The sequence below is a fragment of the Columba livia genome, chromosome 2 (genome assembly GCF_036013475.1).
Source record: "Columba livia isolate bColLiv1 breed racing homer chromosome 2, bColLiv1.pat.W.v2, whole genome shotgun sequence".
NCBI classification, from domain to species: Eukaryota; Metazoa; Chordata; class Aves; order Columbiformes; family Columbidae; genus Columba; species Columba livia.
In genome coordinates, this window is record NC_088603.1 from 20,801,163 (window position 1) to 20,819,111 (window position 17,949).

Here is a 17,949-nt window from a genome sequence, read left to right on the forward strand (position 1 = left end):
AATTGTGTGACTTGCAGTGTAGATCTGGTTGTTCTGGTAATTTTGTCATGAATATGTCAATTTTCTAGTTTGTTAAATTTAAAATAATATCTGTTCATTTCTCAGAGTATTTTAAGATCTGAAGATTAAAAAACAATTCAAACCTTGCATGTACACGCACATTCAATTACACTGAAATGAGATTACTCAAGCATAAAATTATATTTGTAAATGTTTATAGATTATGATCTAAACTTTAGTATTATCTCCAAAGTTAAAACTATCATTACAAATACTTAAAAATGTTTGAGGTCAGTCTAAAGAATGATTATAGATTATCTGGGTTACAGTTGAAAACAAACAGGATGTTATTATAGTTATTGATAACTTGAGTGATTTATGAAAAATTCAAGTATGTGCTTTCTTAGCAAGATTTATAGCCAGACCAATTTGGAACTTGGACAATTGCCCAGCCCTTTTATGAGAACTTGTACTTGCATTGCTAACAGTCTCATAATTACTTTTTCTTTTGGGGAAACGAAGGTGTTTTATAAGAAGGAAGTAGGAGCTGGCACAGCTGTAAAAGAGACTCCGGAGATTGAAAGAGTAAAGAAAAATCAACAGAATATTAGTTCGGTAAGTGTTATTAACATTAATTATTCTTATGTGAGTAAATGGTGGTCAATTTTTTTTTCATCTTGTATACTAAAAATTCTATGTTTTTACATCACACATCTCATTCAAATACTGCTCCACTGGATTTTGGATATAGAGCTACATTCTCATAGAGTTAGAGCTCCACTCTAGTGTAGTTCTTCCATGTCCAAAGGTAGAGTTTCAAATTAAAGCATCACGAAAAATAGGAAAAACTTTGAAGCAAGTAACTGAGGAAAGAGTTTTGTCTTTCTAGAGTGAGAAACATGAAATGTATTTCCTGATATGACAGACTGAAGAGCAGTTGTAATTCGCAATTTAGAAAAATACAGAATCATTTAAGTTGGAAAAGACCTTTAAGATCATCCTGTCCAACTGTTAACCTAAGACTGTCAACTCCACCACTAAACAATGTCCCTAAGTACCATGTCTACACATCTTTCTACCACTTCCCTGGGCAGCCTGTTCCAATGCCTGGCAACCTTTTCAGTCAAGAAATTTTTCATAAGATCCAACTTAAACCTCCCGTGACACAACTTGAGACCGTTTCCTCTCATCCTATCACTTACTGCTTGGGAGAAGAGACCAACCCCCTCCATGCTACAACCTCCTTTCAGGCAGTTGCAGATAGCAATAAGGTCTCCTGTCAGCCTCCTTTTCTCCAGAATAAACAGCCCAAGTTCCCTCAGCTGCTCCTGATCAGACTTGTGCTCCCGACCCGTGAACAGCTTTGTTGCCCTTCTCTGAACTCCCTCCAGCCTCTCAGTGTCTTTCTTGTAGTGAGGGGCCCAAATTGTATAACAAAAAAGAAAATCTGTAAAGCTCCTGTATAGTCCACGTGTATTACATAGGGGTTGGTACAGTTTTCATTTCAAGAAGGGGAAAATGGATGTCCAGACTTGAGCTATGTGAAAAGGTGGAGGATTTGTGCCTCCTTACATCCTGATGACACATTGATCTGTGGATGTCGTGGGACTGGTTCTGAATTAATGTTGTTGGATGGATTGGTGGATGGATGGATGCCCAATGTCATTGGTACTTTAATGGGCAACTAAAATTAAAATATCAAAATGAGAGTTTTCTACAAGTAGAACATGCTTTTCTGATAAATATGTGACAAAACTTGGAAAAAAGTGCAAAAGTGACTGCCAAGCAAGAAAACACTTGTAGTTGCATTGATCACTTGTTTGGATTTTTTGGTGTTGAGTCCTGTGGGGCCATTTTTATGTTTGTGACATTTTCTGATATTAGATGCTTTTATAAAAAGAAAGTTTGAAGGTAACACTAGATTGTGTTTAAATATTAGTTGAAGTCCAAATTATGGACTCTGGACACCTATTCTACTAGAATTTCCTAGTTTGCTAAGTAGTTGTAAATACTCAATTTCCCACCAAAGTGAGGTCAGGTAGGGAATTTCCATAAAATTTTGAAAAACTCATATTTTCCTTGGAAATTTTCTTTGCTCCGTCCATCATGTTTCATCTTGTTGTGAGACACAGTGCAATCTGAAGATTCAGTGCAAGCAATCATGGGTCCTAAGCCCTGAAATAGCATTTCTGATTGGGAAGCTGTGAGTTTTCTTAATTCAACGGTGGGGTGTTTTTTTTTCATTTGTCAGTTTGTTTGTTTGTTTTTTCTTCCCCCCCATGCCGTGCTTTTTCTTTTTTTTTTTTTTTTTTTTTTTTTTTTTTTTTTTTTGTTAAGCCAGATTTGTACTGCTGTTGTAGAAACAAAACCCTGATCTCCTGTTATCTATTTGACCTCCAGTTACCACAGACATTTAATTCAAGAGCAGTCACACACAAACACAGGCTTATTAAGAGCAGTCTTACTCTCATGCTTTTTCTCCATGCCTTAAAAAGTGAAATGGAAAAATAGCGTGCAGTGCTCTTGCTGTTTTAGAAATTCTAAATGGTGGTGAAGAGGGGAAAATGAAAGGTGGATCAGTATGCTAGTAAGCACATGTAAACAAAAGCATATAAAAAGAAACACAAAATGCATCAGTGGTTTAGTGGTATGATGTAAGTAGCATGGCCTATTTATGGCTAGGCTGTGTGTAGAGTTAATATTTTACAAATACTTTTTATTACATATAGTATACTTAAGATTACTTGTCTTGTATGATACTTAATAAAAGTGTAGAATGCCAAATTTAAAAGCAATGTGCAAGGAGATTTTAAATTATATGTCAGTAGGATGGAAATTATATTGTGTAGTTTATGGGAGTCCCAATGGAAGGGTAAATTACCCCAATTTGACTCCATTAGATTTAAACTTTTTAGGTATAGCTTTCAATTAAGCCAGAAGGAGGACAGTTTTAAAAGCATTTGCTGAGCTACATGAAAGTATGGAATGTGAAGCACACTTGCAGTGCAAAAAAACCCAGAACATCAGACCATAATAACATGCACTGTATAACCAAGCCATACAAAAAAGTCCATTGCGTCATGTTCTGAAAGTGATCAAATTCTTCCAGATGATATATATTGTAGACAAAACTGAGAACGTTCTGTTTTCAATCCCAAAAAACAAGGTGGTGACAGTTGAGATGCTTGAGCTGATCTCACCTGTTTTGATGATGGTTTTGGAAGTAGAAGCCTCCTAAATAGTTGGACTCAAGAGCTCACAGAAATTTAAAAGCAAACATCAGACCCATGGACTGTGACTGAATCTGAACCAAGAAGCTACAAATACCTAAGAGAATTTGAAAAACACCTTGTTTATATTGAGGGACAGGCAGGACTGGGCACAGCCCTGGGAAGAAGGCTTTTGGGGGAAGAGCGTAATTGTGTTTTTGTTTGTTTGAAATCCATGAGGAAACCACTGTGATATGTCAGTCAACACCACAAAACTGAGGTCTGATTAAAACTCAAGCAATCGACATTTTGAAGCATGTTAAGGACTAGTAGCACTGCCAATTCTTAAGCTTACCTAATAGTCTCTATTAAAAGACCCTTTTTTTCCAGTGGTTCAGTACTTCTGCCAGTCCTAAACTGTCTGGACTGAAATTTTCCATTCCTGGTCTGTGCTTCAGGCTGCTTTGGTTTTATTTATCAATTTCAGCCAAATCAGTTTCCAAGTATGAGCTTAGAGAAAAACAAGTTGTTTTGTCTGTGTTAAAATATTGGCACTGTCCAGATGTACCATGTCTTGGAGAAGAGAGAAGAAAATTATCTATTAAGTGACATTTGGTAAAGTGGATTTGGGAGAAAAAGAGACCAGCGATGAGGAACTGAAAGTGTAGAAGGGCTTAGTCATGGACAAAGTGGAGAGACCAAGTGTGGGGAAAGCTGCCTTCCAGAAGAGCTGAAGCAGAACTCAGGTCATTTAGACTCATGACTCCCTGGCTGTCCGGGTGTGTCTGAGGTACCCTTGGTCAAATATTTTTCCTTTAATGATGGTGTCCATGGAGGTAACAAACGATGATTGTTTTCATGGGTTTGTGCAGTCAATCTAAACAAACCACAAGGCATTTAAGGCGAAGGTGCATGAAAGAACATAAGTTTGCAGTTTTTTAAATCATGAGAAATTACCTCTTCAAGAGGTACTTTAAGGAGGTATTATTAAGGTCACTATGTCAATACTCAAAAGCAACAACCTGAATTCAAGTCCCTGTGTCTAGACCTGGTGATCCAATGCCCAAGTATATGATTTTGATACTTTGCCATGGGGGAGAACCTGGTCTGGTTTTCCCTTCTGCAAAGCACAGTTCAATGTGAATACTCATTTGAATGCAGGTGATGTATAATCCTATGTTTTTCAAAATTATGTAACCAGATTAGCTGTTACTCGTCTGTACTCTCTAGTAAAAATAATACTTTTCCTTGTCACAATTCCCTTTTTCCTCCATTCACAGCAAAATTGGTGAATTAGTATCTGTGAAAATCTGAGATGCTTTAGCAAGGAGCAACACAGAAAAGTTCCTGAAGAAATCAGTAATTCTGTCATCAAAGCAGGACCTTAGAGCAGTTAAAAAACCCTGGCATCAGTCATGGTCTGCATGCAAACAACTCACTAAGTAAGAGTCATTGATTATGTGTAATGAATGAGGCAGAATTCTCTTGAGAAAAGCAGCTTTTGGTAACACATAAAGATTATGAAGCACTTGAAGAGGAAAAGAATGAAGTAGTATAAAATATATTAAAAGCTGTATATGGAGCATATTTGTACAAGAGGCAGAACTAAGGTTACATTTAAGTTGTATCAGTTTCTCATTTTTGAGTCCTTGATTTTGCAGCCTTAAAATGTATTTAACAGAAATTTTGTATGCCACATTTATATAAAACTGTACAAATCGATTCATTTTGCTGTACTTCTCCTCCCTTGAGTCTTGCTAATGAAAAATATTTCTAACTGTTGCACATCACTGCGTGCACAATTTTGAATGTTTTTGTAAATTTTGCTGTTTTATTAACATTGTAAAGGAAAAGAAAGCATGCCATATCGCTGTAAAGGATGGCATGGTCTGCAAGTATTGTTTGGTTTTTGGTGGTATAAGACATTTGAAAATGAAAGTGCTGAATACTAAAGAGGTATTTATTAGTATACAGTAAGAAAAAGGCAATGCACAGATTTGTCCAAGATGGCCCTTTTGGATAGCATGTGGAAAACCAGAAATATGACGTCTTTATTTTTAGTACCACGTCCACTTAGCCTTTCAGTTCTTTCTCATTAAGTTGAATCCAGTTTTGGTGCATATTGTGTATAATTGAAGAAATTCTAGTTCTGTGCTGCTTTCAAATTACAGGGTCTACCATATCCAAACATATTGCTGTTTAGAAGAGATTAAATGTGGAAAAGCAAGTGAAAATCTGACAGCATCGTCAAAGACATCATCCATCTAAACACCTGTATTGTCCATGATATGTCTATGTGTCTTTTTACAGAACTTGAATTAGACTTTGAAGCCATTCACCTTTTTAAGAACACATCTGTGAAATGTGTGATTGCTAAAATGGACAGGTAGTCTTCTCTGGCAAGATCATAGCAGGACCAAGTCCTTGTCAGAGCGATGCAGATCTCCAAGTAGTATATGCAGCATCACAGTGACCATGTAGATAGTCACCGTCCCATGTGGTGTATATTCTTGCTGTAAGAGTTTTAGGATACTAGACTTGTTATATGCACTCTCTGGTGCATTGTGTCAAGCAAGATGCATAGGAGATTCCAGCGGCCTGTTTCAGAAATTAAGTGTAACTATTCCTGTTCAGGCCAATAGTGTTGATAGATGTGGTCTGGCTGTGCAGTTTGTGTAAGGGAGAGATTGCAAAATGTTGTGTTTTAGTGCTTGTCTGTATCTTCTTTGCATTGCTAACGTTTTGTAATATTTATTGTGCAGATCAAATACAAAGAAGAAATTCAGCATGCAACAGCTATTTCTGATCCACCTGAACTAAGGAGAGTTAAGGAAAACCAGAAGAATATTAGCAATGTGTGCCTCATTTTCAGTGCTTGCACACTTCTCTCTGCTGTGTTGTGTTTGTGCTTAGTGATTATGTCTGTGGTATTTGTGATAGTTCCTGTTTGTCCACAAGGACTAATTTAATCAATTAATGATAAGATGATCGTTCCTTAACATTGCACTTTGATTAACATCAATGAGAGTGAAGTATTCCTGTTGAAGTATCCATTGTTTGTGTCTGAAACAGAAGACCTGCAAGTGGGTGAGTACAAAGTATCATGTAGAAAGATGTGAGTGTTTATTAAGGAATGGTATTTTCCATCCACATGCAGTGTGCTCTCTCATGATGACTAACACACTGTTTTATTTCTGTTACTTGTAAGTCTCTGTGTAATATCTTCTGCTGTGCGTGCTAGGTTCAGTACAAAGAACAGCTCTACAAAGCTACGCCTGTGAGTGTCACCCCTGAGATTGAAAGAGTCAAGAGGAATCAAGAGAATGTCAGCATGGGAAGTTGCTCTCATTTAATCCTTTGTATAATTTTGGGGTGCAAAGGATGATTACAAAGTTCTTTCTCGAGAAGCTGTGCCTTTTCTTTAGTTAGGTGTGGGGTCAGTAATGAAAACCCTCTTTTAGGAAGCAATTGTGAAAAGCTGTTGCTTGGTTTGGGAAATGGCGTATGAAGCATAACAAATCTAATTAATGAAATGGCGGAAGTGTTTTGAAATGTTACTCTCTGTCTTTGTAAATAATTGGCTACAGTTGTACTCAAACTCCAGCTCTCTTCCCTATTTCCTTCTAGTTCCTCAGTAACCTTCCTATCATAATTCAGTATATATGGCTGACATAACCATTAGAAAGTTATACTGTTTGCAGAAGCACAGGGTAGGCTGCCTTCCTGCACTGCTGAAGCTGTACCTTGTTCATGAGTCTTCAAGAGACCACCTGTTCTCACTGGAAAGTGCCATCAGCAACCCTATTTCATGGGGCTACAAATAGCTACAGTGTTTCCCTGGGGTGTTTTCTGCCGTGTTCCCCAAATGAATTTAGAGTTAAAATTTTGAAGAATACTGTCCCTCTAACTTAAGTGTATGCTATTTATTCCTGGATTTATGTTGATATATCTAGCTTTCCTAAAATGCATGCTCTTCAAAACAACCTGTTTTCTCAAGAGATGTAAGCCAGTCTGTGTAGTTGTTCTACTCACATCGTTGTTTACCTTCCAACAGTTTTTGTGCTGTGCAAATTTCATTGTAAAGATTAAATTATCTTTCAGGTCACTGGAATAGCTTTGGGCTAAGATTCTTTAGCTTCAGGCATTTCTAGAAACATTAAGTCTTGAATAACCATTTTATCTTTACAAATGGAAGTTTGCAAGTTTAGTCCATTTGATAGCTTACCATTGTTTTTATAAAATGTTAATTTTTCAGTTAGAATATGCTGATGTGGACAGACCAAAACTGTGTTGTGTAAGAAGACAATTGCTTGAACAATGTGTGTGTGTTAATGCCACAGTGCACTGCAGAATTATGAACATCATTTATCAGCACAGTTATCACACAAAATTGAGAGCTTAATAAAAAACAGAAAAATATTTGTATGGAAACATTTATTTTACATAAAACTATATGGATTGACATAAATCATGCAAGAATATCTAATTATTTACTAAATGTGTACCATATTTGACTTCTCAGTATTTGAGGTCAGGGTTAACATTAGACTGATTGGTCTGTCAATGCCACATCCTATCCTTTATCCTCCTTAGATGCTGATCCACCCTTAAGTGTGCATTTGCTTAATGCATCATTGCTACAGTTTATTTTGTTAAAAATCTATAGAGCGGGCAGTTTTACAGTACATTTAAATAAACATATGGTGAAATTTAGGCAGTTGGATTCAATCGACAGTTGTCTGATTTATTGCACCCCCTATGTTTAATCACCTTTGAATATATAGGGTACAGAAGTGAGAATATTGATGATATCCTTGTGAAATCTCTGTGTCTGGACAAATACACATTTACAGTGGGCATTGCTGAAATTAAGGTTTATTTTTTTTTTTTCCATTTGCTCTGCTTGACTTTACTACATTATTTGTATATAACATATTGTATATATAACATATTTCTCTATGCTGCCAAGGACCGGTGTGGTGAATGTCAAGATGTTGTGTGCATGTGTGTATATCTCCACACAAACGCATTAATAAGGAGACTATCCAGAAAGAATTCAAGGTTATGCTTCAAAAATAAAGTTTTATAAGCTTTAATGAACTTAAAATGCATTTTAGCTTTCCAGTTGTTTCCTGGATGACCTTTTAAATTATACATTTTAATGTAATACATTGTGATATTGCTTGAGCTGAAATAGTATGTACCATTTTATTCTGTTAAATAATAGGTTCACTACAGAGAGCAGCCTGGCAAAGCTACTGCTGTGAGTGTCACTCCTGAGATAGAGAGAGTCAAGAAGAATCAAGACAATATCAGCTCGGCAAGTTGTTTGAATCTTTTTGTCATTTAGATTTTCAGTCATTGTACAAATATAACAAGGGTATGCTTTTCCATTTAGACTTGATGTGTCAAATGAATCCCACTGCATCATCCATGGAATGGATTTTTTTTTTAATCATTTGAGTACCTGCACTGCACATATGGGGAACAAAAATATTCAGACTTGCTTGATTATTCTTGCAAAAAAAAAAAATAGGGTTGTATTTGCACCAGTATTTTTCAAGAAGAGAGTCAGTAGAAGTTAGTAATTCTTTCAAGAACCTACATTTCTTGTTACCAAGTTTTGGTTGCTAGATTGCAGGAACAAATTACAGGAAAGAACGAAGGAAATGTGAATATAGCTTTAGTGAAAAATTCATTTTTTCATGATTCAAAGCATGGAAGCATCTAGTCATCTGTTCCACCCTGTCACATGCCACTTATGTTAGAGCTGAGTAGTCCTAAATATTACTAAACACTAAAGAGTAAAATACTGTGGTTTTTTTGGCTTTCATGATAATACTTAACATTTTTCTTTTTTTTTTTTTTTTTTTAATATGCACCTACAATGGTGTAAGAAGGAGCAGACAGTTGCAATAAGAAGCAAGGAAGAAGTGGAAACAGCACAGTCCAGTGAAGGACCAGACTAGTTATATTACAGTCTGTGTCCTCAACACTGAAACAACATCAGTGACAAAGCCCCAGCAGATGGTGAATAGAACAGGTTTCATGCAGAGCCACTCTCTCAAGGTGGCAGAAGAGAATTAATGGTAGTGAACACTTTATTTTTCCCTCCTACACTCAGTTCTAAAGTAGGTTGGATTTGTCAGAGGATTTATCTAAGGACAAAGGAAGAGAATGTGACCATGTGTCTATGTATGTTTTAAGTACATTCTTATAATGTTCTTGCATATTTACCAAAGTCAATTAATTTTGAGGTGCATAGTTAAAATAAGAGGGAAACTTCCCAACAGTTCTAAACTTTAAATAATTTTTTGATTTCTGAAAATTATTTTATTTTCAAGCAACTCCTTCACTTTGTTTCTCATTATTTAAAGGAATAAATACTCCTCTATGTTAATGAGCAATAAATGAAAACTGAACTATGTCGACTGTAATTATTCTGTCAAGAAGATGCCTTATATTCAAAAGAATATGTAGTTAAATATATTTGTTAAGAAAATTTATTGTTTAATTAAGAAAGGTTTGAAGAATACACAGTACAATGTATTTCTGTTTACCGATACACTACTTCAAAGTTACCTAAGAAACATAGACACCAAGACTCATATTTTCATAGGTATGTTGTTATTAGCTAATATGTAATTTTAAGGACAGTTAGACAATTTCAATATATGGTTTCTCTCATCACAAACTTACGTTGAAATAGATTTGCACAACTGTTTTGAGAAGTAATACTTTGAGTGTGAATATATAGCTAAGTCTAAAATATTCGCTAACACTCAGTATCCAGGTTACAGTGCAATGTAGGAGCTAAGAGAGTCCATTAGTAGAAGAATTCAAGCAGCTGGAAGAAAAAGTGAGAGTACTCACTCTAGAAACTAGTAGGACCAACTGCTTTTACTGTTTTAGATTTTTTATTTTTAAACAGATAATTAGTCTTTCATCTTTACAAGTCTGTAAAATACCACAAGAGAAGCTAGTTAGGAGAAATGTGATATAGGAGGTTCTGTACTTACTGAGGCACAAAACACAGAGCTCAAATGTTCTCTTTGAAAACTGCATATTCAGATTTGTCCAAGACATGTTAGTTTTGTGCTGCTAGCTACCAAACAGGAGCAAGGAGGCTGCCACAGAACTAATCCGTTCATAAGAGTTGAATTGCTTGGGGACTCAGGGGTTCTCACGGTAATCCCAACCTGGAAGCAGATTGAGGACAGAAACTAGGTCTGTCTAGGTAATAAGAAGGTAGTTTATTGTCAGCCACGTTTTAAAGAAATCCAAGTCACAGTGGTGTTTTCTTATTATTTATTTTATTTTTCAGTTGATAAATGAATTATTTCCCTTATGTCATTTAAATGGTCAAAAGTTTCAGCTTTCAGGTAAATACTATTTCTTTGAGTAAGTGATTGATGAAATAAACATGCCCTTTGGCCTTACCGATATACTAGTTCATCTGTATCCTCCCTCTGAAATAAGTCACTAGAAAATGAGTGTAAAGAAAGAAATAAGAAAGATGTTGGGCATTGTGATTTGGAAATGATACTATTGCATGGTGTGATTCTCACCATCCTTTCTACTGTAAACAAAAACTTCATATGTGCTGTTGTTGCTGTTTTGCAGGTCAAGTACAGCAGTGATCAGAGGCAAATGAAAGGTAGACGTAGTGTGCTGCTAGACACACCTGAGCTAAGGCATGTCAAAGAAACACAAAACAACATCTCAATGGTAGGGTACTTTCTTCCTATAACTAGAGTATACTAAGGAATGGCACTTGACTTCCATTGGATTTTGCGTTCCATTAATATAGGTAACTAATGAAACTCTCTGCTCAAGTATGGAAGGAATATTTTCTTCTTATGCCTATTGGGGGAGTGTTTGCTAACTGCATATGACTGTAATGAACATTTTCAAAATACTAATAAAAAGTTTTCTAACAGTTAAATGTCTGTTCTCTTGTTTGATATATTTTTTTTTAAAGTACACACCTCATTTGAGCATCATACAGTTTGACTGGATTAGGTGACACACTTCACCTTGTGCCTGTGCACGTTCCTGGTTTCTGTGTGACTTTTGTTCTTGGAACAAGTTGTTTTGTGTGCATTTGCTTGAGTGAGAATGTTTGTCAATTTAATTCCTTGATGATTAAGACTGTTTAAAAAGTAAATATGCATAATCAGGGATACTGCCTTTATAACTTTTACTAATATTGGTTTTGTTCCAATGCTTGGTTATATAACATTTTCTACCCTAATGTCCTTGTTTTTAATTCCTCCTCCCACCCCGGTCCTTTTTTTTTTTTTCTTTTTTGGAAAGCAGGCTGCTTAGAATAACTGCAATTCTTTTTAGAAACGTATGTGAAAACCCAGCTGGCATATAATAAAACAAATGAGCAAAATAGTACCTGTTGTGTGAAACTGTGCATTTATTCAAATTCTCAGTGAATGAAAATACTTGAGTTCTTCAGAACTATAACTGCTGGGACATCTTTTACTGATAGATGTAGTTGTCTACATCAGTAGAGAGCCAACCTTTCTTAGAGAAGAAGGGAATGAACCAGATGATCTCCTGAGGGCTTTTCCTGTCCTGTGTGACTGTAAGATGATGCTTTGCTGCTTGAATTGATGCCTAATTCAGTGGCAAAGGAAAACAAATGCAAAAATGATAATAAAATATCAGGAAATCAAGTTAGGGAGATAGAAAAGACTTGGCCAGCCATCCAGCCTATCTCATGTGTGTAACAATTCTGTTGTAGTGCAAAACCAAAAGAATATAAGTGCCTCATAAAACAGACATGTAGGCATTCCTGCATAGAATAACAATTTGCTGTCAATTGCAGCTTGGGGAAAAATGTAATTCTTTTTGTTTTCCTAGGTAAAATACCATGAAGATTTTGAGAAGACAAAGGGCAGAGGCTTCACCCCAGTGGTAGATGATCCTGTAACAGAGCGGGTGCGTAAAAACACCCAAATTGTGAGTGATGCAGCATATAAAGGTGTGCATCCACATATTGTTGAAATGGATAGAAGACCTGGAATAATTGTTGGTAAGTTGTTAAATACTGTTGCTGTTGAAAACACTGTGGGGAAGATGAAAGCCTCTGCTTGTTTCTCCATTATAACCAAGAAGAAGTACTCCCAGATTTCATTTTCACTCTTTGCTCAGTATGAAACTTGCATTAAACTGCTGGTTCAATAGCAGCTGGTAGCAAAGTAACAATGGGAATGAATGGGAGATACATTATCACTTACTCTGTATTTTTTCTTGAAATGTGGATAGTCTTGCTATTACTTTTAGTTTGAATTTTGACTCTTCAAAAAAGACCAAAACATCTACAATAATCTTCATTTTGCACAGCAGAGAGATGATTAAAGCTGTGATTCTCCAAGACTTCAATGTTTAAATGCTGCAGTCTGGTTTGTGATTTCCCCTTCTGTCAGTCAGCAATTTCTCCAGAGCTGCACATTCTCCATTTACCTCTCATTTTAGAATTTCACACAGCTTTCAAAATTTGTCTAGCTGTGACTCATCAGTAACATATTAGATCTCTGGTAAGCCAAATACCAGTGTTCAGAAAAGATGTTCTAAAAGATGGTCCAAGATAAGACCAAGTGTTCAAGGGGTAGAATACAGACTGGTTTTGTATGTAGAGACAGAGTATTGCATTAAGATGTAATTCGGGATATTAATAATAAACACTATTTCAAAATCAAAATGAATATTTAAAATCTCTTAAAAGTTAGCAAGTCTGCTATAGCAAAGGAAATGGTAACCTGGCATTGTTATTTTTCTCTCCTTTCTTTTTCTTTTGATGTGTCGTTTTCCTGAGATAACACTCTAAAGTCCTTCATAGGTAGTAATAACAGCACAGGTTGACTTTAAGTCTGTATCTCAAAAAGTCAGAGAAATTGCAGGTCAAATGGACTAGTCCATTTATAGTTATATAGTTATAACCGGTTATATATATATATATATATATATATATATATATATATATATATATATCCGGTTATATAGTCCATCCTCCTGCCTAAAACAAGGTTAACTATATCTATATAATACCTGGCAGATACATATCCAGTATTTTCCTTAAAATCTCCAAATGAGTCCCTGTTGCGGTTTAACCCCAGCTGGCAACTAAGCAACATACAGCTACTTGCTCAGTCTCCATCAGATAAAGAAGTATATTTCTTTCCTGTTGTATAGCCACCTTTTACATGTCTGCAGCTACAGCCTGATGTCAGAAAGGACTTCTCAAAAGCGAGTGTTTAGAGGCCTCTACCCAAGGAATGTACTGATGCTTTTAAGACCATGCAAGTCTCAGAGGGTCACACATTCTGGATCTAAGGAAACAACTTGTTCAGAAAATCATTGTCTTTAGAGACTCAGGTGCTTGAACTCACTTCCATATATAGAGGTTGTGCAGGCAAAGAGAGCAAGAAAAGCTCCTGCAAAGTTGCAATTTGCAAGATGCTGTTTAATGCACACTCCAAACCCTCTGCTCTGTGCCACATTGCACGTGTCCTGTAGCGCTGTGTGAGAATAAAGAGTGCAATCCTGACTACAATAACTAAAGGCTTGCTGACACAAATGGATTAGGATTAAGAACACGGCTGAAATAAATTATTGACCTGTAAGTAACTGAAATACTAGTATGGTTTTCACCTTAAAATACTGCAGTATCAAAACACACAGGAATTCTTAACTCCCCATGCCCCCAAACCAATGAAAATAGTGCAACTATTTAAAGGAAATAGGCCATGACAAACCTCTGAGCCTAATATCCAGTGATATTTCAGCTAATATTTTTTCAGAGTGAACTGCAATTATAATATCTGCTTGTTCAAAAAGAAGCAGTGAGCTCTCTGCTCGTGGAATGTCCTTGGCAGCTAGGAAAAAAAAGATCACAGACTGAAAAAAAATCTTTGACTCTCTTGAGTTTTTTCCTAGCTGATAATTGTTTAGCAAGTTAGGAAAAGTACCTCTGTGTTAGAGTCCATTTGGTTGGTTGTTGTAAAAACTGTAAAAATTTTTTGAAATGCCCAACTGCTAAAATTAATGCCTCTGCCTCAGAAAACAGGCATTAGTTTTAACCATGCTAAAGCCATTCTAAACCTATCAAGATAAATTAATCTAACTGAGCCTTGATTTGGGACTGAAGAGTCTGCATTATTCTCACATGAGTATAAGGATATTTTAAACTGGCAGAAGTTACCAGAAAGTTAAAACTGATTGGTGCTATAAATTGTCAAGATTCTCATTCTGTGTATGTTATTTCAGATTACAGAGAGAGATTAAGTAAATATGGCTGCTGCACTGATGCTACTGTCAAGCTGTACTTACTAAGTTTTTTACTTACAAAGACATGATCAAACAGGAAAAGTTTGGCATTCACTTGTCCCCCCCGCCTCTCATGCCTTTCAATTCTCTATGTAGTTGCATAATTTATCACTGTGAGGACTAACACATAGTTTGTCAAAAGATTTTTACATTGGCTGTTATTCATCTTGTCAAGAGGAAATTAGCACTGCACCTCACCTTCTGGGAGTTGCGGTAGATAACACACAATGTACATACATTGAATGTATTCTAAAGCCATTGCTTTTCTTTTATTATCTCTATCTGTTCTTTCCATTGCCTCTAGGCTATTAATAATTTGAAACATGTCATATTTGGGGTCCCCACAGTCCTGCTTTACCTACCAACTCATTATTTAGCTTTGTACCACTCAAACCAGCAAAAGGAACAAGTTGGGAAGACAATTTTTTTTCTCATTTCCAATGCCTTGAGTAAATTTTGAAGACAGGTCTGCCTGAGAAGTAAACCACTAGTAAAAAGGTGTGATCTAGTAGATCTGTGCTTCAACTGATTGTAGTTTATGTTAAGGTTTTATTTTAAACTAATTTGGAGAGACTAAATGATTCTTATGTTTTTAGACATAGTAGATATGTATTACATATATTAGATTGTTATGTGTAGATCAAGAATTTACATTGCAGCTGCTTCTGCATTTGTTATAAGCCTTCTCTTAACCTGTACAATGCTGTAATTATTTGTTGGAGGTTTATTAAAAACATGGTTGAATCTGTATTCACTTTTCTGCTGCTATTATACTTTGAACTCGGATATGAAATTATTTCCTGTGGACTCCTTTTATCTTTCTATATCTGGTTCAGATATGTGAATTCAATAGATACTAATAGCTTACTTGTATGAATTAAAGCTGAAGATCTTATGATTACTACTGTTAGGCATTCAAAAATGCTTTTCAATAGTGGAGTAGTGAATCAACAATAAGTCTGTGTCCCAGGAAACTAAGATACTTGGAAGACACAGGGAATTACTAGTTAAGTTCAAGAATGGGCTTCATTTTAGCCAGCTGTAGATGTCTACAATGTAGATTTCTAGAGCTGAATTTGTCACCTTAGTCCACTTTCTGTATTAATTAAGAAAGATGGATACTTTTGAGTTTATGTGAATTGAGCAACTTGTAGAAATTTATTTTGGATATGATGAACCATGCCCCCGATTCCGCTTATTAGGCTGACTTGATCTCAACTGTATGCAAAGTAGAGCCTGTAGCAGCCCTGTCAGCTATAGAGATGTATACTGCCACTGTCAGCTGTAGGAATACATACTGCAGCATCTCCATGAAGGAAGGATGCTGTTGCTTGACCGGGGAAATAATCTTGTAGCTCTGATGATTTTGGTTCTGCTAGTGGAGAAGAGATCTGGTATGTGATATTTATTTTTTTTTTTCTGTTTGTTTAAGCTTAAGAGAATACTACAGTCATATTTAGAAAAGGAAAACAAAAATGGGGAGAAAAAGATTCCTTAAAATAGTGTCAGTACTTAAAATGGATGCACTAAGTTCTTTTAAGCAGGAAATTAATGCTTTCCAGTCCTTTCAGGTGAATATAGAGATTTTTGTCTTGATTTCTAGACTAAAGAAATTGTTCACTGATTATTAAAAACTCATTCCTTTCATGCTTTTACTTCCTTTGTTGTTTGTCTGTTTTATCATTTCTGTACTTTGGGAAAAGATCTTAAAGTTTGGCGCACAGATCCTGGCTCCATCTTCGACATTGATCCTCTGGAGGACAATATTCAGTCTAGGAGTCTACATATGCTTTCTGGTATTGTTTATATCCAGACTTTTCCCCAAAATAGCTTTTTATGTTTATGAAACTAAGCTGATACAGTAAATTTTCAGGTCAATGTGCCAGCCATATGTTTTATGTCTTCATATATATATATATATATATATCTATAACGGCAATATTTTAAAGGAGTGTTTTATAGGAACTTCAGCTATAATCACATGTGCAGATGAGAAATAGTGAAAGAAATCTTATCCTAAACAAGTTATTCATAACACTTACAAGCAGTCACTTAAAAAGCATTGACCTGCTTTGTCCTCACTATAAGCAGAATTTTCAAATAGTTGGATCTTACTAAAATTTCAGATATATAGAAGGTGGCCTATTTATGAAATTGATTCATTTTCTATGCACATTTTGCTTATATGGCAGATTTATGCCTTGTGCTACTGTTTGCACCACCAGTGTGTTCAGAATTTAAGGGTAGATGGGGAAGAAGGTGAAGTCATGATAGGCAGCAATGTTTTGGTTCCATAAGTTTTGAATTTGTTTTTCCCCTAGAAATGTTTATTTTGAATGATTAATTTTGCACATCTATTTTCTTTGCCACTAATAGTGGAACTTTAAGTATTCTTTTGAATGTCATGCAGCAGTATTTCCACATGCACTTTTTTGCATTCTGGGATGAAGGAACATTTTTATTTTCCACTGCAAATTTTCATGTGCTTCATCTTCATCCTTTTTTTCCCTAGCATCTCAATACTACCTTCTGTTTCTGCTGTTCTTTTAAAGCAGAGAACAAGCTTAGTTGTATCTATTTTGAAGCAACCTTTTGAACTAATGGTGCTCAAAATGGATACAAAATTGTAAACAATTCACTTTTCTCTAATTTTAATGCCATCAGTGTATGAATATCAGTGTTAGCAATGTTGAGGTTGTTCTCGTTGCTCATCTTTGCACTTCAATCATCTATTCACTGTGATAATCTTTCTTTCTACCTTTGTAGAAAGAGCAAGTCGTTACAGTAAACAGTATTTACATTCTACCGGTTTGGGAGATTACAAATCAGATGGCTCTGAGACGAACCCTACCTTTTCTTACTGCAGTGAGATAACAAGGCCATCAGATGAAGGAGGTACCTCTCATTCCCACCTTTACCACTAATGACACTATCACAGTGTGTTGAGACCTCACAGACCTGTATTAACTCTGTATCCTTGTATAGTCACAAATCGTTAGAAATTTTGTAAGCCATTGCCTGATTAAGGAAGCAAAGGAAAATCTCAAGACTGCACAGTTTCTTGCATGCCGTATTGCTTTTCTTTGTATTCTCTTTCACCACTTTGGTAACACTGTCAGTCCAAAAGCCACGCTAACTCCTGTTTACAGTGCTTATGAGAAAGTGTGTTGTGTTTTTGCAAAGTCTACATGAATCTGATCTTTTTTTTTCTCTTGAAAGATACAATGTAACTGAAAAATACACCTCTGAACAGAAAAAAAATACCCTGTGTTTTTTGGCAAGCAAATCAAGCATATCATACTATTTTAGTAAATGAAGTACTTCTTCCATATTAAACTGTGCAGGTGCTTGTGGCTCCCTGATTCCATCCTCAAAAAAACCAAAAAGTTGATCAACTGCC

The 17,949-nt window shown here is 35.8% G+C and overlaps 1 protein-coding gene across 24 annotated transcripts in view; it reads left to right on the forward strand.

Moving 5' to 3' along the window:
- NEBL (nebulette) overlaps window positions 1–17,949 on the forward strand; it is a 253,116-nt gene that overhangs the window by 205,009 nt on the left and 30,158 nt on the right. For 21 of the 24 annotated variants that reach the window (XM_065050813.1, XM_065050829.1, XM_065050828.1 and 18 more), the window contains 8 exons: window positions 523–615; window positions 5,972–6,064; window positions 6,451–6,542; window positions 8,436–8,529; window positions 10,833–10,937; window positions 12,084–12,255; window positions 16,253–16,345; window positions 17,316–17,444. In XM_065050813.1, coding sequence (XP_064906885.1) covers window positions 523–615; window positions 5,972–6,064; window positions 6,451–6,542; window positions 8,436–8,529; window positions 10,833–10,937; window positions 12,084–12,255; window positions 16,253–16,345; window positions 17,316–17,444 — 871 coding nt within the window. The remainder of the gene's footprint in view (window positions 1–522; window positions 616–5,971; window positions 6,065–6,450; window positions 6,543–8,435; window positions 8,530–10,832; window positions 10,938–12,083; window positions 12,256–16,252; window positions 16,346–17,315; window positions 17,445–17,949) is intronic. The other 3 variants (XM_065050833.1, XM_065050836.1, XM_065050837.1) reach the window with 3 other exon arrangements.